This window comes from Pan troglodytes, chromosome 20, assembly GCF_028858775.2.
Source record: "Pan troglodytes isolate AG18354 chromosome 20, NHGRI_mPanTro3-v2.0_pri, whole genome shotgun sequence".
Classification (NCBI taxonomy): Eukaryota; Metazoa; Chordata; class Mammalia; order Primates; family Hominidae; genus Pan; species Pan troglodytes.
Genome location: NC_072418.2, coordinates 43056430 through 43081990, shown reverse-complemented (window position 1 = coordinate 43081990; position 25561 = coordinate 43056430). Strand labels below are relative to the sequence as shown.

The 25561-nt window shown below is 44.7% G+C and overlaps 2 protein-coding genes across 2 annotated transcripts in view; one reads left to right on the top strand and one right to left on the bottom strand.

Annotated features, from left to right (window-relative positions):
- Window positions 1-13293: 13293 nt before the first annotated feature.
- On the bottom strand, window positions 13294-24451 carry PSMC4 (proteasome 26S subunit, ATPase 4). Its single transcript, XM_001141307.6, has 11 exons — window positions 23524-24451; window positions 22518-22616; window positions 22207-22393; window positions 20328-20474; window positions 20135-20244; window positions 19940-20033; window positions 14749-14916; window positions 14587-14663; window positions 14279-14447; window positions 14016-14071; window positions 13294-13539 (listed from the first exon to the last, which is right to left on the bottom strand). Exons 1-11 carry the CDS (start codon window positions 23557-23559, stop codon window positions 13426-13428), a joined length of 1257 nt encoding a protein of 418 aa, XP_001141307.1. The 5' UTR covers window positions 23560-24451; the 3' UTR covers window positions 13294-13425.
- FCGBP (Fc gamma binding protein) overlaps window positions 23803-25561 on the top strand; it is a 122836-nt gene continuing 121077 nt past the window's right edge. Inside the window, exon 1 of the mRNA XM_063801672.1 lies at window positions 23803-23882. The gene's annotated coding sequence lies outside the window, so the exon portion shown is untranslated. The remainder of the gene's footprint in view (window positions 23883-25561) is intronic.

The following is a 25561-nucleotide window of genomic DNA, read 5'->3' as shown; positions in this document are numbered from 1 at the left end:
TGGAAACAAAGGGCTGCTAAGCCATTCATGAGGAATCTGCGCCCATTATCCAATCACCTCCCACCAGTCCCCACTTCTTATATCGGGGATTACATTTCAGTATGAGATTTGGGTTGGGATACACATCTAAACAATATCATTCTGCCTCTGGCCCCTCTCAAATCTCCTGGCCTTCTCACATTTCAAAATACAATCTTGCCTTCCCAGCAGTCCCCCAGAGTCTTAACTAATTCCAGCATTAACTCAAAAGTCCAAAGTCTGAAGTCTCATCTGAGACAAGGCAAGTTCTTTCCTCCTATGAGCCTGTAAGATCAAAAACAAGTTAGTTACTTCCAAGATAAAATGGGGGTACAAGCATTAGATAGACATTCCTGTTCCAAAAGGGAGAAATTGGCTAGAAGAAAGAGGCTACAGGCCCTATGCAAGATCAGAACCCAGTAGGGCAATCATTACATCTTAAAGCTCCAGAATAATCTTTGATTCCATGTCCCATGTCCAGGGCACACCAATTTAAGAGGTGGGCTTCCAGCCTTGGGTATTTCTTCCCCTGTGGCTTTGCCAGGTTCAGGCTCAGAGGCTGCTCTGATCTACCATTCTGGGATCTGGAAGATGGTGGCCCTCTTCTCATAGCTCTACTAGTCAGTGCCCCAGTGTGTACTCTGTGTGAGGGTTCCAACCCCACATTTCCTTTTTGCACTGCTCTAGTAGAGGTTCTCTGTCAAGGCTTAGCCCCTGCAGCAGGCTTCTGCCTGGACACCTTGGCTTTTCCACATATCCTCTGAAATCTAGATGGAGGCTCCCAAGCCTTATTCACACTCTGTGCACCTGCAGGCTTAAGACCATGTGGAAACCACCAAGACTTATGGCTTGCAACCTTTGGAGCTGCAGTCTGAGCTGTACCTGGGCCCTTTTAAGTCACAGCTGGAGTTGGAGAAGCCAGGATGCAGGGAGACATGTCCTGAGGCTGCACAGGTCACTTCTGGCCCATGAAACCATTCTGTCCTCCTAGGCCTTGGGGCTTGTGATGGGAGGGGCTGCCTCTTAGATCTCTGAAATGCCTTAGAGGCCTGTTTCCCATTTCTTGGCTATCTGCACTTGCCTCATTTTTAGTTAGGCAAATTTCTCTAGCAAATGGTTGCTCAGAAACTTTCTTGAATTCTTCTGAAAATGAGCTTTTCTTTTCTACCACATGGCCAGTGCAAAGTTTCCAAACTTTTACACTCTGCTTACCTTTTACATATAAGTTCCAGCTTTAAGTCATTTCTTTGCTCCCACATCTTAGCATAGGCGGTTACAAGCAGCCAGGCCATATCTTGAATGCTTTGTTATTTAGGCATTTCTTCTGCCAGATACCCTAGGTCATCACTCTCAAGTTCAAACTTCCGTAGATCCCTAGGGCGTGGACACAATGCAGCCAAGCTCTTTGCTAAGGCATAGCAAAAGGGACCTTTTCTCCAGTTCCCAATAAGTTCCTAATTTCTATCTGAGACCTTGGCAGCCTGGACTTCATTGTCCGTTATCACTATCAGCATTTTAGTCACAACCATTTAACCAGTCTCTAAGAAGCTCCAAACTTTCCTTCATCTTCCTATCTTCTGAGCACTCAACTCTCTTCCAACCTTTGCCTGTTATCCAATTCCAAAGCTGCTTCCACATTTTCAGGCAACTTTACAGCAATGCCCAACTTCTCAGTACCAATTTTCTGTTAGTCCATTCTCGAATTGCTATAAAGAAATACCTGAGACTAGGCAATTTCTAAGTAAAGAGGTTTAATTGGCTCACAGTTCTGCAGGCTGTACAGGAAGTATAATGGCACCTGCTTCTGGGGAGGCCTCAGGAAGTTTCCAGTCATAGTGGAAGGCAGAGGGGGAGTAGGCATGTCATATGTCAAAAGCAGGAGCAAGAGAGTGAGGGGGAGGTGCTATACACTTTTAAACAACCAGATCTCATGAGAACTCACTATTGGAAGGATGGTACTAAGAGGGATGGTGCTAAATCATTCATGAGGACTCCACCCTCATGATCCAATCACCTCCCACCAGGCCCCACCTCCAACATTGGGGATTACATTTCAATATGAGATTTGGGCAGGGACACACATTTAAACTATATCAATATCCAAAGGAAATAAAATCAATATGTTTAAGAGATATCTATGCTCCCATGTTTAATGCAGCGCTATTCACAATAGTCAAGATGTGGAAGCAATCTAAGTGTTCATCAAAGGATGAATGGAGAAAGGAAATGGCATATATATAATGGAATAGTATTCAGACTTTAAAAAGGAGGAAATCATGTTGTTTGCAACAAGGATGAACCTGGAGGACATTATGTTAAGTGAAGTAAGCCAGGCATAGAAAGACAAATACTGTGTAATCTCACTTATATGTGGAATCTAAAAAAGTTGAACTCATAGAAGTAGAGCGTAGAATTGTGGTTACCAGGGCCTGGCAGGGGTGGTGGTGGTTGGAGAGATGTTGGTCAAAGGATATACAGTTTCAATTAGGAGGAATTTTTAAAAAGTGTGTGTCGAACTTTGAGTCAGTTCTGAGTGAGACTAGAATGTCCATAAGAAACTGGATGTGACGGAGGCTCAATAATTTAGCAGAATTATGACAAAGAGACAGGGGTGATAAGGTGAATTATATGCCAACAAACTTCTCTCTTGCACCAAGCACTACCTAGGATATTCAGAGCCCATATGGGATGTGGTTTGAATTCTACGAGTTTCATGTACAAGTGTGTATTTTACATATATATATATATATATATATATATATATATATATGTATATGTGTGTGTGTATATATACACACACCAAGGTATGTATGTACAGTATTTAAACAAGTCACATGTGACCTAGAGGTTTTGCTATTATTCATACAACATGAACTGCTCAAGAAGAAAGTGGATTAGCAAACAGCTCCATCTCTTCCTTTGTGAGGGATACAGGAGGATGCATAACAAGGACAAGGCACAGAGAAGGCCATGCCCTGCGAGGAGACAGTATAAGACTGTCCACAGCAAAGTCTCAATGCCTCGAAAGTGAGGCAAAAGTGCACTTTGGAATAATCAATCAGTTCTGACACTCTGCCACCCCTTGGCCTCCTTTAGCCCTGATGTAGGAAAACACAGGGCCACGATGACTGCCAGATGGATTAAGCATTGTTTTGCCAGTGGTACTCTTATACCCCTTGCTGAGCATGCACCTCCGAAGGGTGCATGGGGGCGGGAGCATACTGGATGCTGGTGTAAGGGAAGTCCCAGTGAACAGTGTTCTGTATTGGGCCAGTAATAGCCTCTACTCCAGATGCCATCTTCTCATGAGTCATTCCAGGTGGTTTCTCCTCTAAGAGCCTCTGCTCAATATGTTTCTCCCCTTGTTCAGAATCTGCCATGATTCCAGGGGTCCCAGGAGAAGTAAGACTTTTTATTTCTTCCTGATTCCATCTTGGAAAGTTGTATGTTTCTAGGAATTTATCTATTTCTCCTATATCCGGGTTCACAATCCCTGGGCCATGGACCAGTACCAGTCCATGGCCTGTTAGGAACTGGGCTGCACAGCAGGAGGAGAGCGAACATTACTGCCTGAGCTCCACTTCCTGTCAGATCAGTGGCAGCATTAGATTCTCAGGAGCATGAACCCTATAGTGAACTCTGCATGCAAGGGATCTAGGTTGCCCGCTCCTTATGAGAATCTGATTATCTGAGGTGGAACAGTTTCATCCTGAAACCATCCTCCCCTGTCCCCTTATCACCCTGGTCTGTGGAAAAATTGTCTTCCATGAAACCAGTCCCTGGTGCCAAAAAGGTTGGGGACCACTGTACTATATTTTCTAATTTGTTGATGTATACTTGTTTATAATAGTCACTTATGATCATTTTTATTTCTTTGTCATTCAAGGTAATGTCTCCTATTTCATTTCTGATTTTCTTTGAGTCTTCTCTATTTTTTTTCTTAGTCTACGTAAGGGATTGTTGATTTTGCTTATCTTTAACAAAAACACAACTGTTAGTTTTGCTGATTTTTCTTTATGGTTTTTCTGTTCTCTTTTATTTCTTTTTCTTTTTTTGAGATGGAGTCTTGCTCTATCGCTGAGGCTGGAGTGCATGGCGAGATTGGCTCACTGCAACCTCCACCTCCTGGGTTCAAGCAGTTCTGCCTCAGCCTCCTGAGTAGCTGGGATTACAGTCGCCCACCACCACAACCAGCTAATTTTTGTATTTTTAGTAAAGACAGGGTTTCACCATGTTGGCCAGGCTGGTCTTGAACTCCTGACCTCAAGTGATCTGCCCACCTCGGCCTCCCAAAGTGTCGGGATTACAGGAGTGAGCCACTGTGCCCAGCCTATTCCATTTATTTCCATTCTAATCTTTATTATTTTTTTTCTTTCTGCTAGCTTTGCTTTTAGTTTTTTTTTCTACTTCCTCGAGTTGTAAACTTAGGTTGTTTGAGATATTTCTTCTTTTTAAATGTAGACATTTATCCCTATAAACATTTCTCTTAGGACTGCTTTTGCTGCATCCCATAAATTTTGGTATGTTGTATTTTTGTTTTCATTTGTCTCAAGGTATTTTTAAAATTCCTTTTTGATTTCCTCTTTCACCCAACTGGTGTTCAAAAGTGTGTTGTTTAGTTACTATGTGTTTGTGGATTTTCCTTATTTATTGCTGTTATTATTTCTAGTTTGATTCCACATGGTCTGAGGAGATAATTGGTATGATTTCAATCTTCTTAAATTCTTAAGACTTGTTTTGTGACCCAACATGTGATCTGTCCTGGAGGATATTCCAAGTGTGTTTGAAAAGAATTTGTTGCATGGGCTAATTCTTCTTCTGCTGGGTGGAAAGTTATAGATATGTTTGTGGGGTCCATTAGGCTAGAGTGCACAAGTCGGGTTTTTAAAAATTGATTTTCTGCTTGAGTGCTCTATTCATTATTGAAATTGAGGCATTAAAGTTTCCTCCTATGATAGCATTGCTGTCAATTTCTCCCTTTAGCTCTGTCAATATTTGTTTTATGTATTTCAGTGCTCTGATGTTGGGTGCGTATATATTTACAATCTTTATGTCTTCCTGTTGAATAGACCCTTTTATTATTATATAATGACCTTTTCTGTCTCTAATAACAGTTTCAACATAAAGTCTATTTTGTCTGATATAATTATAGCCACCCTGCTCTCTTTGGTTACCAGTTGCATAGAATAATTTCTTCCATCCCTTCACTTTTAGCCTATGTGTCTTTAAAATTTTTTTAAATATTTTTATATTGATAATGTTTATACATATTCATAGGGAACATGTGATATTTTCTTTTTAAAAAAATGTAAATAGAAACGGGGGTCTCATTTTGTTGCCCAGGCTGGTCTCAAACTCCTGGGCTCAAGTGATCCTCCCCACTCAGCCTCCCAAAGTGTTGGGATTACAGGCATGAGCCACTGCATCCAGCCAGATGTGACATTTTCTTACATTCATAGACTATGGGATGCTCAAGTCAGGGTATTTGGGGTATCCATCACCTCGAGTATTTATCATTTATGTGTGTTGGGAACATTTCAAGTCCTCTCTTCTAGCTATTTTGAAATATACATTGTTAATTGTGATCTCTCTACTCTGCTATTGAACATTAGAGCGTATTCCTTCTAACTGTGTGTTGTGTACCCAGTCTTTCTTCATCCCCTCACAAACACTCCTCCTAGCATCTAGTATTACTGTTCTACTGTATACCTCCATGAGTGACTTTTTTTTTACATCTCCCAAATGTGAGTGAGAATATGTGATATGTGTCTTTCTGTGCCTGGCTTATTTCACTTAATGACCTCCAGTTCCCTCTACATTGCTGCAAATAACATTATTTCATTCTTTTTTATGGTCAAATAGTATTCCATTATGTATACATATCACATTTTATTTATTTATTTATTTATGAGACAGAGTCTCCCTCTGTTACCCAGGCTGGAGTACAGTGGTGGCTCATTGCAACCTCTGCCCCCCAGGTTCAAGTGATTCTCCTGCCTCAGCCTCCTGAGTAGCTGGGATTACAGGCACCTGCCACTGCGCCCGGCTAAGTTTTGTATTTTTAGTAGAGATGGGGTTTCAACATATTGGTCAGGCTGGTCTTGAACTCCCGACCTTGTGATCCACCCACCTTGGCCTCCCAAAGTGCTGGGATTACAGGTGTGAGCAGCTGCGCCCGGCTATCACATTTCATTTATCCATTCATCTATTGATGGACGCAGGGTGATTCCATATTTTGCTGTTGTGAATAGGGCTGCAATAAACATGGGATTTAAGGTATCCCTTTAATATACTGATTTTTTTTTCCTTTGAGTAGATACCCAGTAGTGGTATTGCTGGATCATATGGTAGTTTTTAGTTTTTTGAAAAATTTCCACATTCTTTTCCACAGGAGATGTACTAATTTAAATCTCCACCAAGAGTGTGTAAGAGTGGTGAAACCCTGTCTCTACTAAAAATACAAAAATTAGCCGGGCGTGGTGGTGTGCGCCTGTAGTCCCAGCTACTGGAGAGGCTGATACAGGAGAATTGCTTGAAATGGGAGACAGAGGTTGCAGTGAGCTGAGATCATGCCACTGCACTCCAGCATGGGCCAGAGTGAGACTCCGCCTCAAAAAAAAAAAAAAAAAAAAAATTCCCTGTTCTCTACATCCTCAACAGCATCTATTATTTTTTATCTTTTTAGTAATGGTCATTCTAACTGGCCTAAGATGATATCTCATTCTGGTTTTGATTTGCATTTTCCTGATGATTATTAATGTTGGGCTTTTTTTTTTTTTCTATTCCCGTTGGCCATTTTTATGTCTTCTTTTGAGAAATGTCTATTCATGTACTTTGCCTGCTTTTTAATAGGGTTTTTTTTGGTTGGGTTGTTTTGTTTTGTTTTACTGTTGTGTAAGTTCCTTTTTTATTCTGGATATCAGTCCCTTGTCAGATTAATAGTTTGCAAATATTTTCTCCCATTCAACAGATTATCTCTTTACTCTGTTGTTTCCTTTGTGATGCACAAGCTTTTTACCATAATATAGTCCCATTTGTGTATTTTTGTTTTTGTTACCTATGCTTTTGAGTTCTAAGCCATAAAATTTTTGCCTAGACCAATGTCCTGAAGTATTTCCCTTGTTTTCTCTTCATAGTTTTATAGTTTGGGTCTGCCATTTAAGTTTTTAATCCATTTAATCCATTTTCAGTTGATTTTTATATATGGTAGATTGGGGTCCAATTTCATTCTTCTGCATATGCATATCCAATATTCCTAGCACCATGTATTCAGGAGGGTATCCTTTCCCCTGTACATGTTCTTGGTGCCCTTGTTGAAAATCAGTTGGTTGTAAATGCACAGATTCATTTCTGGGTTCTCTATTCTGTTCCACTGGTCTGTGTGTCTGGTTTTATACCAACACCATACTGTTTTGGTTATCATAGCCTTGTAATATATTTTGAAGTCAGGTAGTGTGATGCCTTCAGCTTTGTTGTTTTTGTTCAGGATTGCTTTCCTATTGGTTTTTTGGCTACATCAGATCTAAGAGTTTTTTGTGGATTCTTTAGTTTTTCCTAGAAATAAGAGCATATCATTGGTAAAGAGGGACAGTTTGACTTTCTCCTTTCCAATTTGGATGTCTTTTATTTATTTATCTTGCCTGATTAATCTGGCTGGGACTTCCAGTACTGTGCTGAATAGGAGTGGTGAAAGTGGGCATGTTTGTCTTGTTCCAATTCTTAGAGGAAAGCCTTTCGGCTTTTCCTCATTCAGTATATTAGCTGTGGGTTTGTCATATATGGCCCTTACTTTGTTGAGGTTTGTTCCTTCTATGCCTAGTTTGATGAGAGTTTTTATCTTGAAAGGATGTTTATTTTCATCAAGTGCTTTGAAATCTATTGAGGTGATCATATGGCTTTTTTCCTTCATTCTTTTATGTGATGTATCACATTTATTGATTTGAATATGTTGAACTATCCTTGCATTCCTGGGATAAATCCCATTTGGTCATGGTGTATTACCTTTCTGATGTGCTGTTGGATTTGGCTAGTATTTTGTTGAGAATTTTTGCATCTATGTTCATCAGGGATATTGGCTTCTAGTTTTTTGTAGTTGTTGCATCCTTGTCTGGTTTTGGTCTCAAGGTAATGCTGGCCTCTTAGAATGAGCTAGGGAGAATCCCTTCTCTTCAATTTTTGGGAATAGTTTGAGAATTGGTGTTAGTTCTTCGAGAGTTTGGTAGAATTTGCAGTGAAGCACCAAGTCCTGGACTTTTTCTTTGTTGGGAGACTTTTAATTACTGATTCAATATATTTGAATCATTATTGGTCTTACACATTATTGGTCTGTTCAGGTTTTGTATTTCTCCCTGATTTAATCTGGGTAAATTATATATATCCAGGAATTTATCCATTTCCTCTAGGTTTTCCAGTTTGTTAGTGTATAGTTATTCACTGTAGTCTCTGATGATCTTTGGTATTTCTGTGGTATCAGTTATAATACACTTCTGGTTTTGTTTATTTGGTTCTTTTATTTTTTCTTGGTTAGTCTAGCTAGTGGTTTATTAATTCTGTTTATCTTTTCCAAGAACCAACTTTTCATTTTGTTAATCCTTTGTATTTTTTTGAGTCTCTATTTTGTTTAGTAATTTTCTGATCTTTATTATGTCTTTCTTTGTACTAATTTGGGTGTGGTTTGTTCTTGCTCTGTAGTTCCTTAAGGTGCATGATTCGATAGTTTAAACTTTTCTACTTTTTTGATGTAGGCATTTATTGCTATAAACTTTCTTCTTAGCACTGCTTTTCCTGTATCCCGCACATTTTGGTATGTTGTGTTTCTATTTTCATTTGTTTCAAGAAATTTACTTCCTCCTTTATTTCTTCCTTGACCCAGTGGTCATTGAGGAGCTTAATTTCCATGTACTTATACAGTTTCCAAAGTTCTGCTTCTTACTGATTTTTAGGGGTTTTTTTCTATTGTGATCTCAGAAGATACTTGATATGATTTCAATTTTTAAAAATGAAACTGTTCTTCCTGCCCCTTATGTTGGTTATTCTAGGTGTTTTTTTGCTCCACTGTGTTGCTGCAGCTTCTTAACTGGATTCCAGAGCTCTCCTAGAGCTATTTTTATTCATGGATAGCTAATTGTCCACTTTTGTGGAAGGGGGCAAGAATCCCCTACTTTGATATCATGTGATATTACTACCCTTTCTTTGTTTCTTATGACAACATTTTTGTAGAAAAAAGTTGTTACTTTATATAATGTCTCTCAATTTTGTAGTTTGACATATTCCCATAATGAAATTCAGGTCATGGATTTTTAGTGGAATACTGGAATTACTGCATAATTTATGTGTGGCAAAGGCCATAGTGCAAATTAAATGACATGATCTTTGAATAAGATCAAGACTCCTTTTGAAAGGCTGTTTGATCAGGGAACCTGCATTGCTCTACCACCTTATTTCATGGCTATGAGCATCAAATTTTAGGGAGTTGATTCTGACCTATAACAAATTTAGTGCCTTAGCTATGCACTGATACCTCCAGTTTAACCACTACTTATTTGGTATTCCAAGAACTACCCATTTGTCTTTTTTACAATTTTGAAATTTTCTTACAAAAGCAATACAACACTGGAACTTTTGGGCCCATGAAGTCCAAGAGGACTTTATTAACATTAAAACCTAGGGGTTTGCTGCAACTTGGCCTGGTTTTCTAGACTGTACAAAACACCACCTATCTTACGATTTATATTGAGGGACAAGTCTTGTGTTTCTGCATGGGCCAGATCCTTTCAGTGGAGATATTTACAACCAAGTTAAAACTGTTTGTAAAGAATGTGTGGCTGGGCGGGACGGCTAATGCCTTTAATCCCAGCACTTCAGGAGGCTGAGGCGGGTGGATCACCTGAGATTGGGAGTTGGAGACAGGCCTGACCAACATGGAGAAACCCTCTCTCTACTAAAAATACAAAATTAGTTGGGCGTGGTGGTGCCTGCCTGTAATCCCAGCTACTCGGGAGGTTGAGGCAGGAGAATCACTTGAACCCAGGAGGCGGAGGTTGTGGTGAGCCGAGATCGTGCCATTGCACTCCAGCCTCGGCAACAAGAGTGAAACTCCGTCTTTAAAAAAAAAAAAAAAAAAAAAAAAGAATGTGTGCCACCAGCCAGGTGCAGTGGCTTATGCCTGTAATCCTAGCACTTTGGGAGGGCAAGGTGTTCGGATCATGAGGTCAGGTGAAACCCCGTCTCTACTAAAAATACAAAAATTAGCTGGGTGTGGTGGCACACGCCTGTTATCCCAGCTACTTAGGAGGCTGAGGCAGGAGAAGTGCTTGAACCTGGGAGGCGGAAGTTGCAGTGAACCGAGATTGTGCCACTGCACTCCAGCCTGGGCCACAGAGTGAGACTCTGTTTCAAAAACAAACAAACAAAAAAACTATTTTAAAAAATGATTAATATTGCCAAACCAAAGGTCATGAAGCTATCCTTCTATGTAATTATTTGAAACTTTTTTTACCTCTTACATTCACAATTAGATTGTAGGGGTCCAAATGAGGCAGGAGAATAGTCTGGAGACAGGGAACCTAAGGCCAACCCCTGCTGACTTCTTGGAATTGGACTAAGAGGAAAACCTCACCTCTCCATGACCAAATAACGAGGCCAAAGGCCCTCCTTCTCTGAACCTCCCCTCCCCTGTGTCACAATGGGAATGCCTCTGATTGGTCCTGGGCAGAATTCCTCATTCCTATAGAGTATGACCTGTTAGAGGCTTCTAAAGGATGTTTAGGCGTGTTACTATGCTCTTTTAGTTTAATAAAATCCCCAAGGAACATTACAATCTGGACTTTTGAGCCACTTGTTTGAGCCCTCTCTAACTCTGTGGAGTGTACTTTCACTTCAATAAATCTCTGCTTTTGTTGCTTTTTGTCTGTGCATTTTGTTCAGTTCTTTGTTCAACATGCCAATAACCTGAACAACCCAATTAAAAACTCTTCATCTGGTAACACAGATTTATTTTATCTACATGGAGTTGACAAGGCAACATTTAATAAAATATCACTCATACTCCAGTGTACCACAGGATTAACTTTGTCAGAAATCAAGTGAGTATATGCTTTTCTTTTTGGACTCCATATTTTGTTCCATTGATTTGTCCATTGGTAAGGCCATACCACACTATATTAGTTACAACAGCTTTACCATCAGTCTGGATATTTGGTATTGTAAGTCTTCCAGCTTTGCTTTTTTCTTCAAATATTCTCTTGGCTATTTCTGAGCCTTTCATTTACTTATATATTTCAGAATCAGTTTGTCAGTTTCCAGCAGGACAAAACTGCTGGGATTCTGATTGGCGCTGCATTGTTTATAGATCAATTTGTGAAGAATTAATATTTTTACTCGTAATCTTCCAATACATTAACATGTTGTATCCCAACATTTATTTGTCTTCTTTGATTTCTGTCAATATTCTGTAATTTTAACTATTTATATCTCATATTTTAAATTTATTCTTGGCACTTAAGAATTTATTTGATAAATGTTATAATTTAAAATTTAATTTCCTATTTATTTATTGCTGATATATGTATTTGATTTTTTTTCAGAGACAGTGGGTCTTGCTGTGTTGCCCAGGCTGGACTTGAACTCCCGGGCTCAAGCAATTCTCCTGCCTCAGCCTCCTGAGTAGCTGGAACTGTGGATGCATGTCACCATGCCTGGCTTATATTTAATATTTTATATTGACCTTTGTTTAGCCACATTGCTAAATTCACTATTTAATTTTAATAGGTTTTGTGTAGACTTAGATTTTCCATATATGCAATCATGACATTTGTGAATAATGAAGAGTTTCATTTCTTTTCCAGTCCCACGCCTTAATTTTTTTTCTTACCTTATTGTGCTAGGTGGAACTTCAAGTACATTTATGTATGTAACTATTAATTTTATTGAGGTACCAATAAAACTACAATAAATTAGGTACAATTTGATAAGTTTTGACATACACACTTGAAAAACCATTACCACAGTAAAAACAAACAAGCAAAAAAACTAAACATGTCTATCACCTCCTACTTTTTTCTCTATAATCCGTCTCACCTGCCCCAAGCCCCATATACCATTGGTATGCTTTGTTACTTAGATTAGTTTGGATTTTCTAAAACTTTATGTAAATAGAATAATACATTATGTATTATTTGTTGTCTGGATTCTGTCACTCAGCATAATTATTTTGAATTTCACGTTTTTGCATACATCAGTAGTTCATTTTCATATTACTGAGTGGTGTTATATTGCATACAAATATTACAATTTGTTTATCCATTCACTTGCTGATGGATATTTGGGTTGTTTCCAGTTTTAGCTACTTCAAATAAAAAGAATGAGAACATTTATTTACAAGTCTTCATATGGATGTATGCCTTATTTTTTCTTAAGTAAATACCTAGAAGTGGCTAAATCATCTGATAGGTGTATATTTAGCATAAGAAATTGTCAAACTGTTTTCCGAAGTGCCTTACCATTTCACATTCCCACCAGCAGTGTGTAAGAGTTCCATTTCTTGACCAGGCACAGTGGCTCACGCCTGTAATCCCAACAACTTAGGGAGGCCAAGGCAGGCAGATCATTTGAGGTCAGGAGTTCGAGACCAGCCTAGCCAATATAGTGAAACCCTGTCTCTACTAGAAATACAAAATTTAGCCGGGTGTGGTGGCAGATGCCTGTGGTCCCAGCTACTCGGGAAGCTGAGGCAGGAGAATCACTTGAACCTGGGAGGCAGAGGCTGCAGTGAGCCAAGATCTCACCACTGCACTGCAGCCTGGGTGACAGAGCAAGACTCCATCTCAAAAAAAAAAAAAAAAAAAAGTTCAGTTTCTCAGTCATGCTAGCCATATTTCAGGTACTTATTAGCCACATGTGGCGAGCAGCTACCATACTGGAGAACACAGAACATATCCATCATTGTGGAAAGTTCTACTGGACAGCACTGGACATCTCCTTCCTATGAACTCCCAAGGCCTGTGACCTGAATTTCTTTACTGTCTTTTACCTGTAGGAAATGAGGGAGATGCACAGGGCTTTATCCCGTGATTAAGGACTCCATCTCAGGTTCATTTTCCATCCCTTTCCCCACATTTTGGAAGTCATCTGGTTTGAATATTTTGGTTCTCTCAAGCTGCAACCCAGGCCATGCACCTCGTCTGCTCATCTGTCAGATTAAGAGGGACCCAGAGGATCCTATTCAAGGCCCACATTCTCCAAAGTAGTTAAACTTCTAAGAAGAAATTAAATGGATTCGATCTTATCTATTTATTGAAGAAACCAATCCTGGGTAAAGAAAAAAGGGAATGAGGTTTTGGGACAGAGGTGCTGGGGGTGCGAGAGAAGCCCCAGCCCCTGAGTGGTGTGGTGGAGGGAAGGGAAGGGTCACTTGTAAAACTCATGCTCCTGCTCGTCCTTCTTGATGACAGTCTTGTATGCTTTCTCGAAGTCCTTGGCCAGGACAATGTAGCGGTTTTCACGGACAGCCAACATTCCACTCTGTTGAAGGATGAGAGTTAAAATCTACTTCCTGTGGCAGGGCACAGTGGCTCACACCTGTAATCCCGACACTTTGGGAGGCTGAGGTATACAGATCACTTGAGCCCAGGAGTTCGAGACCAGCCTGGGCAACATGGTGAAACCCTGTCTCTACAAAAAATACAAAAATTAGCCAGACGTGGTGGTGGGCGCCTGTAATCCCAGCTACTTGGGAGGCTGAGGTGGGAGGATCACTGCAGTGAGTCATGATTGCCCCACTGCACTCCAGCCTGGGCGACAGAGTGAGTCCCTGTCTCAAAGCAAAACACAAAAAACACTACCCCTGTACTATCCACCCCTAGTGATGGTAGAGGAAGAGAGAGATGGCACCCACGACCCAGGGCAGCCATGAGGGGACAGGACTGCAGCAGAGTGGTTCAGAGAAGAAGGGTCCTCACACACCCGCTGCCTGGATCCAGAGAGAAACCACCACTTACCTCCTGACAGATGGAGTTGATATCAGCTCCTGAAATCTTATCTGGCCGGGCCACATCTGCAGCGAGTTAAGGAAACTATTCCCTGTGTGATGGGGTAAATGCCTGGGGCTGGAAGTCATCTTTGGCCATCTCTGTCACCTCCCCTCCTCCCTGGACCTTGGTCCCACCTGCACAGTCTGGGCTGTGGTGATGGCAGAAGTTGAGCTGAAGATCTAATCCCCGTTCCCAACTAGGGCCCCTCCCTGACTTCTGGAGCAGGATACAGTCTTCCAAGTCAACCTCCTCAGAGAGGTTCATCTTGCTAGTGATAGTGGAGAAAATCAATCTCTTCTGGCGGCGGTCAGGAAGTGGAAATTCAATTTTACGGTCCAGCCGTCCTGGCCGTAGCAGGGCCGGATCCAGGGTGTCTGCTCTGTTTGTGGCCATGATTACCTGACATTGGGGGGCAGGCCAGCTCAGATCTCTGCACTCCTACCTCCTCCCTGTCACGATAACCACCCCTTAGGTGCCAGCCCCCACCTTTCCCCAGTTCCTACACCACACCTCCCCTTGTCCATCCCAAACCCCAAACCTTGACATTGACATTCTGATCAAATCCATCCATCTGATTCAGCAGCTCCAGCAGGATCCTCTGAACCTCCCTGTCGGCTGAGAGTGCACAGCACGGTCAGTCCCAGGCATCCCATGCGACAAGCCTGTCCAAGACCCCGGGCCTTGTTTCAGCATCACTTACCCCCTGTCTGAGCATCGAATCTCTTGGTGGCAATGGCATCAATCTCGTCTATGAAGATGATGGCAGGTGCATTCTCCTTGGCCAGGCGGAACACATCCCGGACCATGCGGGGGCCCTCACCTAGATACTTCTGTACAAACTCTGAGCCCACGACCCGGATGAATGCAGCTGATGACAGGATGACAACAGTTAGGCGGGAATGAGCCTCCTGAGGGGCCCATTCTGCTTTAACAGAAACTGCGAATTCCTTGAAGACATCCTTTTCCTTGGATACCCATACCTAGTAGTTGTGTCATTCCCTCATGCCCAAGGGTGAGTCCCACATCCAGCCCTGAGGAATAGCCATCTACTTGTACCCCACAGTGACCCAGTGGCCTAAATCATGAATCATCCTTACAAATGTGTCACTTTTTTTTTTTTTTTTGGAGACAGAGTCTTGCTCTGTCGCCCAGGCTGGAGTGCAGTAGCACAATCTCGGCTCACTACAACTTCTGCCTTCAGGGTTCAAGTGATTCTCCTGCTTCAGCCTCCCGGGTAGCTGGAATTACAGGCGTGCACTGCCATGCCAAGCTAATTTTTGTATTTTTAGTAGAGACGAGGTTTCACCATGTTGGCCAAGCTGGTCTTGAACTCTTGACCTCAAGTGATCCACCCGCCTTAGCCTCCCAAAGTTCTGGGATTACAGGCATGAGCCACCATGTCCAGCCAGATGTGTCATTTTTTTGGCCCAACATTTAAAAATCAGGATATGAAATACTAAAATAAGAAAGAAAAAAACCAGTCTGCATTTCTGGAGCACTTGCAAAATCAGCAAGAAAACAGGCATGCTGCCCATACACTAAGACATCATACTGCCTCGCCAAGAGCTCTGAGTTCCTGTTTGCTATAAGGACCAGCTTTTTAATTTTCTGAAAAAGATCAGGGACCACGGGCATGTTCTGATATAACTGACAATTGGCAATGGGGTTGAAGACAGATTTGTTCTGGGCCCTCCCTTTGGACTTGGAGTACAGTGGTATCATCATAGCTTACTGCAGCCTCAATCTCCTGGGCTCAAGCAATCCTCCCTCTTCAGCCTCCTGAGTAGCTAGGACTATAGGCATGTCCCCACACCTAGCTTTTTAAAATTTTTGAGGAGATGGGGTCTTGCTATATTGCTCAGGCTGGTCTCAAACTCCTGGCCTCAAGCGATCCTCCTGGCTTAGCCTTCCAAAGTGCTGGGATTATAGACATGAGCCACCCCATGCTTGACCCTGGCCTTGTTTCTTAAAGTTACACTTGTTTCTTAAGGATCAGATGCTTTGTGTTGTATGAAGCATACCCCCAGGACTGTCCTTCCAGCCACCAGAGAAGGGAGACATGCAGTCCATAGATAGACTGAGTGGTTTTATGTCATAAGCTAGGAACTGTTCAAGGCTTCAGCCCTGCCCTGTTCACTCCCTAAGATCCAGACTTTACACCTGGCTCAAGGGGTCCCTCTTTCTTGATACTTGCATCAGCTGGGGGCTCATTCAGCATCCTAACCTCAAGATTTCTGACTTTTTCTGCTCTAAACACACCTTGACCACCTGACTTTGGCCATTTACTTGGCTGTTCTGCAAATGTCCAACCAGTTCCACATGAAACCCCCATCCCTGGAATTGCCTTATCTGACCGAGCCTGTCCGTCAGCCTTTCCTACTCAATCACTACAGTCCCCTTCCTACCCCGACCTTCCCTGTCCTCCCAATCTCTCAGCTCCCCCTGGGCTCTACTACTCCTTCCACCTATCCTGGAATGGGCTCCTGCTTCAGTTACTCACTCTTAGTAAGCTATGCTGTCACCGGAACAAATAGATGAATTCCCCCCGAAAAACAAGAGGAAAAAAAGGCTCACACCTGTGATCCCAACACTTTGGGGAGCTGAGGCAGGAGGATGGCTTGAGCCCAGGAGTTCAAGACCAGCCTGGGCAACATAGCAAGACCCTGTCTGTACTGAAAATGAAGATACAAAAATTAGCTGGGCATGGTGGCACACGCCTGTAGTCCCACCTACTTAGGAGAGACTGAGGTGGGGAGGATTGCTTGAGCCCAGGAGATTAAGGTTGCAGTGGGCTATGATCACACCACTGCACTCCAGCCTGGGTGACAGAACAAGACCCTATCTCTCTCTTTTTTTTTTTTTTTGGAAACAGAATCTCGCACTATTGGCCGGGCTGGAGTGCAATGGTGCGATCTTCGCTCACTGCAACCTCGGCCTCCCGGGTTCAAGCAATTCTCCTGCCTCAGCCTCCCGAGTAGCTGGGATTACAGGCGCCCACCACCATGCCTGGCTAATTTTTTTGTATTTTTAGTAGAGATGGGGTTTCACTATGTTTGCCAGGCTGGTCTCGAACTCCTGACCTCGTGATCTGCCCACCTCGGCCTCCTGAAGTGCTGAGATTATAGCCGTGAGCCACCGCGCCTTGCCAGACATGACCCTGTCTCTAGAAAACAAAACAAAACTCAACCCCAGTCAGCAGCTTTTCCCATTTCTACATCCCTTCTACACCTTCTCTCTTCCCTCCCTCTGCCAGTGACAAACCACCCCAATTCACTCAGAAAAACGACAGAACCTGAAGTGAGGGTCTCTAGTGGGAAAAGCTGGTAAACTTTGAAGGAGGTCTAAAGTTTAGTTCATTGTATTGTACCACTGTTAATTTCCTGGTTTTCCTAATTATACTATGGTTACATAAGATAGTAACATTAGGGAATCTGGGTGAAGGGTACACAGGGCCACACTGGAAGAACTGTCTTGGGCCACACATAAAATACACTAACACTAATGATAGGTGATGAACTTAAAAAAAAAAAAATCACAGCCGGGTGCAGTGGCTCACACCTGTAATCCCAGAATTTTGGGAGGCCAAGGTGGGTGGATCACCTGAGGCCAGGAGTTCGAGACCAGCCTGGCCAACATGGTGCAACCCCATTTCTACCAAAAGTACAAAAAAAATTAGCCAGGTGTGGTGGCATGTACCTGTAATTCCAGCCACTCGGGAGGCTGAGGTAGGAGAATCGCTTGAACCCAGAAGGCAGAGGTTGCAGTGAACCAAGATAGCACCACTGCACTCCAGCCTGGGCTACAGAGTGAGACTCTGTCTCAAAAAAAAAAAAAAAAAAAAAATCACACACAAAAAATCTCATAATGTTTTAAGAAGGTTTACGGGCTGGGTGCGGTGGCTCACGCCTGTAATCACAGCACTTTGGAAGGCCCAGGCGGGCGGATCATGAGGTCAGGAGATCTAGACCATCCTGGCTAACACGGTGAAACCCCGTCTCTACTAAAAAATACAAAAAATTAGCCGGGCGTGGTGGCGGGCGCCTGTAGTCTCAGCTACTCAGGAGGCTGAGGCAGGAGAATGGTGTGAACCTGGGAGGTAGAGCGTGCAGTAAGCCGAGATCGCACCACTGCACTCCAGCCTGGACAACAGAGCAAGACTCTATCTCAAAAAAAAAAAAAAAAAAAAAAGAAACTTTACGAATCTGTGTCGGGCCACATTATCTGTTTGCTTTTCCAACTAAGACATCACCTCCATAAGGAGGTGTTCTGTTTACTGCCACGTCTCTATTCTTTTTTTTTTTTTTTTTGAGACGGAGTCTCACTCTGTCACCCAGGCTGAAGTGCAGTGGCGCCATCTCAGCTCACTGCAAGCTCCGCCTCCCGGGTTCACGCTGAGTAGCTGGGACTACAGGCGCTGGCCACGACGCCCAGCTAATATATATATATATATATTTTTTGTTTTTTTTTTTGAGACGGAGTCTCGCTCTGTCGCCCAGGCTGGAGTACAGTGGCGTGATCTGGGCTCACTGCAAGCTCCGCCTCCTGGGTTCACACCATTCTCCTGCCTCAGCCTCCCAAGTAGCTGGGACTACAGGCGACCGCCACCGCACCTGGCTAATTTTTTTGTATTTTTAATAGAGACGGGGTTTCACCGTGGTCTCGATCTCCTGATCTCGTGATCCTCCCACCTCGGCCTCCCAAAGTGCTGGGATTACAGGCGTGAGCCACCGCACCTGGCCCATGTCTCTAGCATCTACAACACATCCTGGCACATAGTAGGTGTTCAATAAACAGTCACTGAATGACTGAGTTCTAGGTGTCTATTTCTTTTTTCCCAGTCAAGGCAAGGGACATCTCTGATTGTCATCTTTGCATTCCAGCACAAGGCTTGGTACAGAGTAAAAGTTCAATAAAGTGCCAAGCAAATGAGTAACAATGACAACAGCTAACATTTATTGCCCATTCCAGATGCTTTGTATCAATTTGCTCTTCTGAACACCCACCCCAGAAAAATAGGTACTATGATTGTTTCCATCTGACAGGTGAGGAAACTGAGTCACAGAGAGGTTAATTTACCCAGGATCACATAAGAAGTTGCTGGGGGAGTTAAGATTTCAAAGCCAGGCAGTCTAGCCCCAGAAAACATACTGCTTAACTACTACCTCCTACTGCTCCCTGGCTCACATGTGTTAAGATCTGAACATATGCTTAAGATTTTAGGGCTTTAAAAAAAAAAAAGTTATAGAGTGAGTGACTTTCAGACATTTTTGTCTGGCACCTACAATAAGAAATACATTTTTGGGGCCAGACACATGGCTCACGCCTGTAATCCCAGCACTTTGGGAGGCAGAGGTGGGAGGATCCCTTGAGCCCAGGAGTTCAAGACCAGCCTGGGCAACAGAGTGAGACCCTATCTCTACAAAAAAATTTAAGAATTAAAATATATATATATTTTTTTGAAGAACCACAAGTATACATGAGTGTGCACATCTGTATGAAACAAGTTTCACGAAACAGATGAACTTGCACCATATATACTTGTACCATGGTATAAATACCATGTGGATGTTCTCTGGCGCTTTCTGTTCTATTTCATGTTTCAAAATATTGGCTGCAACCCACAAATTGAAATTCATAATTACTAATAGGTCACAACCCATTGTAGGAAAACACTGCATTATTTCATTAACTGCTCACTATCACCGGGTGAAATGAGTCTTCAACTACTAGGAGAGGCCCAAGGAGGTGAAGTCAGCACAGCCAGTAATATGCACACGTGGGCTGTGACCCCAGAGTCTGTTTCTAATTACTGTGCAGTGCCAGTGAGCGAGCAGGGAGCAAGGCAAAGAGGCCAGAAGATGAGAGCTCGGGGCAGGGGCGAAAGGGCTCACCTGTTGTGTGATGTGCCACCGCCTTTGCCAACATGGTCTTCCCGCAGCCAGGTGGGCCATACATGAGGACGCCTCGGGGGGGATCGATGCCGATCTGAAACCCAGAGGAAGGAAGAGAAGTGGGAGTCAGGGGTTCCACCTCCAACCCCAGACCCAATGGGGCCTCTCCCTTCCCTGCCACCTGCACCGCCTCACCTGCTTGTAGAGCTCAAAATGGGTGAGCGGGAGCTCCACGGCCTCCCGCACCTCCTGCTTCTGGATGTCCATGCCTCCGATGTCCGCGTACATCACATCTGGCTTCTGGTCTGGTGGGAGAGCAGAGCTGGGGCTCCTGGCCAGGTCCTCAAGGTCCCCATGGGGCCCTCCCAGCTGCAGGCTCCCCCTTTACCTGAGGTGAGCATCATGATGCTGCTGTCGGCTTCGGGGGGCAGCACGTCCACCAGTGCATTGCTGTGCTTGTGGAGGGCCACTGAGGCATTGGGCTTGAGCAGCTCCCGATCGATGGTGCTCAGGATGCGCACATAATAGTTGGAGCCTGCGAGAAGGGAGAGAGGAAAACGAGAAGTGTCAGCCTGGAAACTGCCCCTTCCCCCTTCCTCCCTCCTAATCTCCACACCGCCAACATCTCTGGTTCAGACCCTGAGGGGTCCCCTCTCGGCTTCCAGCCTTCCCTCCTGCTGTCCGTCCCCAGTATTCACACGAACTCCTTGTCTACCGCCCTGATTCTCTCTTGACATCCAGCCCTGGCTGTCCAGCAGGCCTCCCCCTGCATCTCATACTAGTGAGGCACACTTCTGTTTCCAGGCTCAGTCTCTCTCCTGATTGTCAGACCTGGCTGACCAGCAGCCTCCTGGACACCTCCCATGATGCTCTGGACTGCCCTCCCTGTCTTCCCACAAACCTACTCCTCTACCCATGGTGCCATCTCAGGGAAAGCCACACTATCCCAACTCCCACAGGTCAAAGAGAAAGGCCTCATCCTGGATACCACCCTCTCCTCACTTCCTCATAGCCCACCAGTCCAATTCCAGGCACAATCGCACACCTTTCTCCAAAACCTTTACAAGAACATGGCTTGGTCCAGAGGAGCAGAGCCCAGAAACAAGAAAAAACAGATAAGATGCCAGTGACAGTGACTATCAAGAGGGCAAGGCCTAGACCTATATAAACAGCAGCAGCTACAATATACTCTGATAAGGACTCTGAGTCCCTATCAGGGCCCAGTATTTTTTTTTTTTTTTTTAGACAGAGTGTTGCTCTGTCACCCAGGCTGTAGTACAGTGTCGCGATCTCGGCTCACTGCAACCTCCACCTCCTGGGTTCAACAGATCCTGTGCCTCAACCACCCGCGTAGCTGGGATGGCAAATGTGTGCCACCACACCCAGCTAATTTTTATATTTTCAGTAGAGACGGGGTTTTGCCATGTTGCCCAGCCTGGTCTCAAACTTCTGGCCTCAAGTGATCTGCCCACCTGAGTCTCCCAAAGTACTGGGATTATACGCGTGAGGCACCATGGCTGGCCTCAGAGCCCAATCTTTTAACACTCCTACTCATCGTTTCAAACTGCAGGCCCCAAACCAGTAGTAGTTGTGAAATCAATTTGGAAGGTCATGACCAGAACTGTGTTTAAAGCAAAACAGACTAGAATAGGATAGAAAACATCAGCATATACCACACCTAGTAAGGCTAAATATTTCATGGTGAAACTTATGTTTTATACATCTATCTAAAAAGTAAGAGACAGATACAGATAATCACAATGTAAAATACATTTCTGGCCAGGTGCAGTGGGGCTCACGCCTGTAATCCCAACACTTTCGGAGGGTGAGGCAGGTGGATCGCCTGAGGTCAGGAGTTCAAGACCAGGCTGGCCAACATGGTGAAACCCTGTCTCTACTAATAATACAAAAATTAGCCAGACTTGGTGGTCCATGCCTGTAATCCCAGCTACTTGGGAGGCTGAGACAGGAGAATCGTGTGAACCTGGGAGGTGGAGGTTGCAGTGAGCCGAGATCATGCCATTGCACTCCAGCCTGGACAAGAGCAAAACTCTGCCTCAAAACAAAAAACAAACAAACAAAAAAAACATAGATATACATATATACGTGTATATATATATATATGTATGTATTTCTACCTTTCGATCAGTCAAAATACTCTGAAGAACATTGCACTGCACTGCCCTGCCTTGTTTGCTGCTGCCTAGCACATGGTAGGAAATAGTTGTTAAGTGGACAGATGAATGAATGAGGTGTCCTTAGCACACCTGTGGTAGAGCCCACGATGGCTGTATTCTGATCCACAGCCTCCAGAAATTGTCCGATGACCAGCGGGATGCTTTGGATTCGCTTCACCTCCTCCTGGGCATGGAGAAATTCCTTTTTCAGGTTCTTTTGCTCATCTTTGATGTATTCCTCCTGCACCTCCAGGAACTCCAGCTCTTGCTGCAGCTTCTGCGAGCAGAGAGGGGACAGAAGGGGATGGCTCCAGACTTGCTGATCCAGAGAGTGGTGGAAAGTGGGGAAGAGTATGAGATGCCAGGTCCTGTGCAAGGTCTGGGTTGGGGGTTGAATGTACCTTGTAGCGGCTGTACAGGTCCTCCAGGTCCTCAGGCTCAGGGCCCAGGAAGGACAGGCCGGTCTGGGGCCGGGACACGGACAGTGCTGGGATCTCATCCTAGACCAAAGGGGATAACTCACATTGGAAGAAGACAGTCCTCTCATGAAAGCTTCTCAACTTCACTAATGTTTGTTCCCCTCCCCACTTCACCCTGATGTCACTTAGCTCCTAACAGACCCCTGATATCTTAAGACCCTCTAAATAGATCCTGGAAACCTTTTGGCCACCTAAACAAGCTCTTTATGTCAACTTGCCCCTCAAACAGATCTTATGTTATCATATACCACTCATAACATGTCCCCAGTGTCACACAACCCCCAACTAGGATCTAAACGTCACATCAACTCCTTATCAGACCCAAATGCCACCCAATCCCCTTCAAGAGGTTCCTAATGTCACATGGCTCTCCTAGATAGGCTGTTAAAGTGACTGCGCCTTCAACGAGTCCCAACATTCCCCAGTTTCCCCTCAAAGATCCCTTATGTCACAGTCTCCTAACTCACATTAGACCTAAATATCACTCAGCCAAGCCACAGATAATACTTAACTACCCGCCCCATTACCCCCATCAGCAAAGCCCTGAACATCAGTCAGCCCCGCAGCCTAGACCCGGGGATCACTCGGCCGCACGGCGGGATCCCATACATCACTCACCGCCTGACCCAATCCCAACGCCGGGCCACCGACCTCACTAAGCACTACCGGCCAGGGTTCGAAATCAATCCGTCTCAAAGACCCACTAACGTCACTCACTCCCCCAGCCCCGCTTTCTGAGCCTTACCTCCTACCATCACTCGGCCACCCAGACAGGCCTTCGAATGGCACAAAGCTCTCCACCGAGGCCTCTGAAATAACCCCAACCTGGGCCGGGGTCCTGGAAGCCATTCCTCCCCCCACTCAGGTCTGGCTTCACCCTCTCCCCGCGAGCCCGGCCCGGACTAAAAAGCCCAAGTCCCCACTGTACCTGAGCCTTCTCCACCAAGATGCCTATCTCCTCCATAGTGACCAAGCCGGCCTCTGTGTGGCCTGGGATGATCTGTCACCGCTTCCGCTGACGACAACGGAAGTCCCTGGCTGAGGAGGCTTCTGGGAAGTGTAGTTTAAGTTACCGCTGAGAGGTGCTGGAAGGGCAGGATAGGACGAAGGGCTGGTCTGGGCTCCGCCCTCAACATAAGCTCATGCGCTGTCCGTACCCGCAGGCGCGAGGGCGGGACGGGAGCTGTGCGCGTGCGCAGTATCACGCGATGGCGCCATCTCGCCCTGCCGTGGAGGGCTGGGGGTTCTCTCCGGGAGGTGGCGCAGCCCCGTTGCTCTTTCAACGGAGTAAGTTCGCAGAGCTCTGGCACGGACAGTCTGGCGGCCAACTGCTCTTCGCTTTCTAGTGTCTGGGCTGGAGGGTCCTTGAGCTGGGTTCCACAGAAGGGATTGATCGTACGGGCGGGTAAGGTCTCCACGTGGCGCTGATCCCAAGATTGTGCGCCGCGCGGGCGTGGGAAGATCCGAGCTGCCCCTGAAGGTGACATTTCATACTGGGCTTTACCCCGGGATTGAGGAGCCCCGAGCCCGCAGTGAGCAACCAATCGAGTAGAACCCACGCGTCTGGGCTGGGGAAAAGGAGGCAGCGAGTGCCCAGAAGTTGGGTTGCACAGGAGATCCATAGACCTTAGTTCTGTATCCCAGGTTTCCGCCTTGCAGATCTATGCCAGGTCCTGTGCTTAAGCTTTACAGACGTCATCGTCGCAGGTATTATGTTTCCTCATTTATAGAGAAGGAGACAAGCTCAGAGCCACGAAGCCACCGGCCACAGTCAACAATGTGCCGAAGGGACAAAGCATAGATTGGGACCCAGGTCTGTCTGTCCCCAAAGCCTGTACTCTTGGCCCCAGGGATACACTGCTACCCTTCACACCAGCTACAATTTTTGTTAAGTAAACCTTTTATTGAAGTTAAATAAAGAGAAGAGCACAAATCATTACAGCTCGACAAAATTACACAAAGTGAACATGCCCATACAACCTGAATCCAGATCGCAAAACCAAACAGTAGAAGCCTCATGTGCTCCCCTTTCCCCCATCCCTTCTTCTCCCCCCTCCACTCCCCGCCCCGAGACGGAGTCTCACTCTGTTGCCCAGGCTAATATTTGTATTTTTAGTAGAGACAGGGTTTCACCATGTTGGCCAGGCCGGTCACAAACTCCTGACCTCAAGTGATCTGCCTGCCTTGGCCTCCCAAAGTGCTGGGATTATAGGCGTGAGCCACCACTTCCGGCCTCCCGATCCCTTCTAAAGGTTATCATTCATCTGTCTTTTTTCTTTTTTTTTTTAAGAGATAGAGTCTCTGTCGCCCAGGCTGGAGTGCAGTGGCACGATCATAGCTCACTAGAGTCTCCAACTGCTGGCCTCAAGCTATCCTCTCTCCTCAGCCTCTGAAAGCACTGGGATTACAGGCATGACCCACCCCATGTAGCCTTTAAAAATATATCTTTTGAAAGAGGTTCTTGCTCTGTTGCCCAGGCTGGAGTGCAGTGGTGAGATCACTACTCACTCCAGGTTCAACCTCCCAGACTCAAGCAATCCTATACCTCAGCTTCCCAAGCATCTGGAACTACAGGCGTGTGCCACCACGCCTTGCTAATTTTAAAATGTTTTTTGTAGAGATAGGGTTTTGCTGTGTTGCCCAGGCTGGTCACGAACTCCTGGACTCAGATGATCCTCCCACTTCAGCCTTCCAAAGTGCTGGGATTACAGACATGAGCCACTGTGCCTGGTTGGACTCGCCCCGACTTGTAACAGCTGGGTTACTTTTGTTTGTTTTGAATTCTCCTTCTCTCTAGCCCAGTACTCTGTGTACTGTGTTTGGCTTCTTTTAGTTAATGTTGTTTTTGTGAGATTCATGCATACTGTGTGTAGAAATAGTTCTTTCATTTTCATTCTGGATGGTTTCCATTTTATGACTATGCCCTATACCTCAGACTGGATATTTTCCAGTTTAGGGGTGTTATG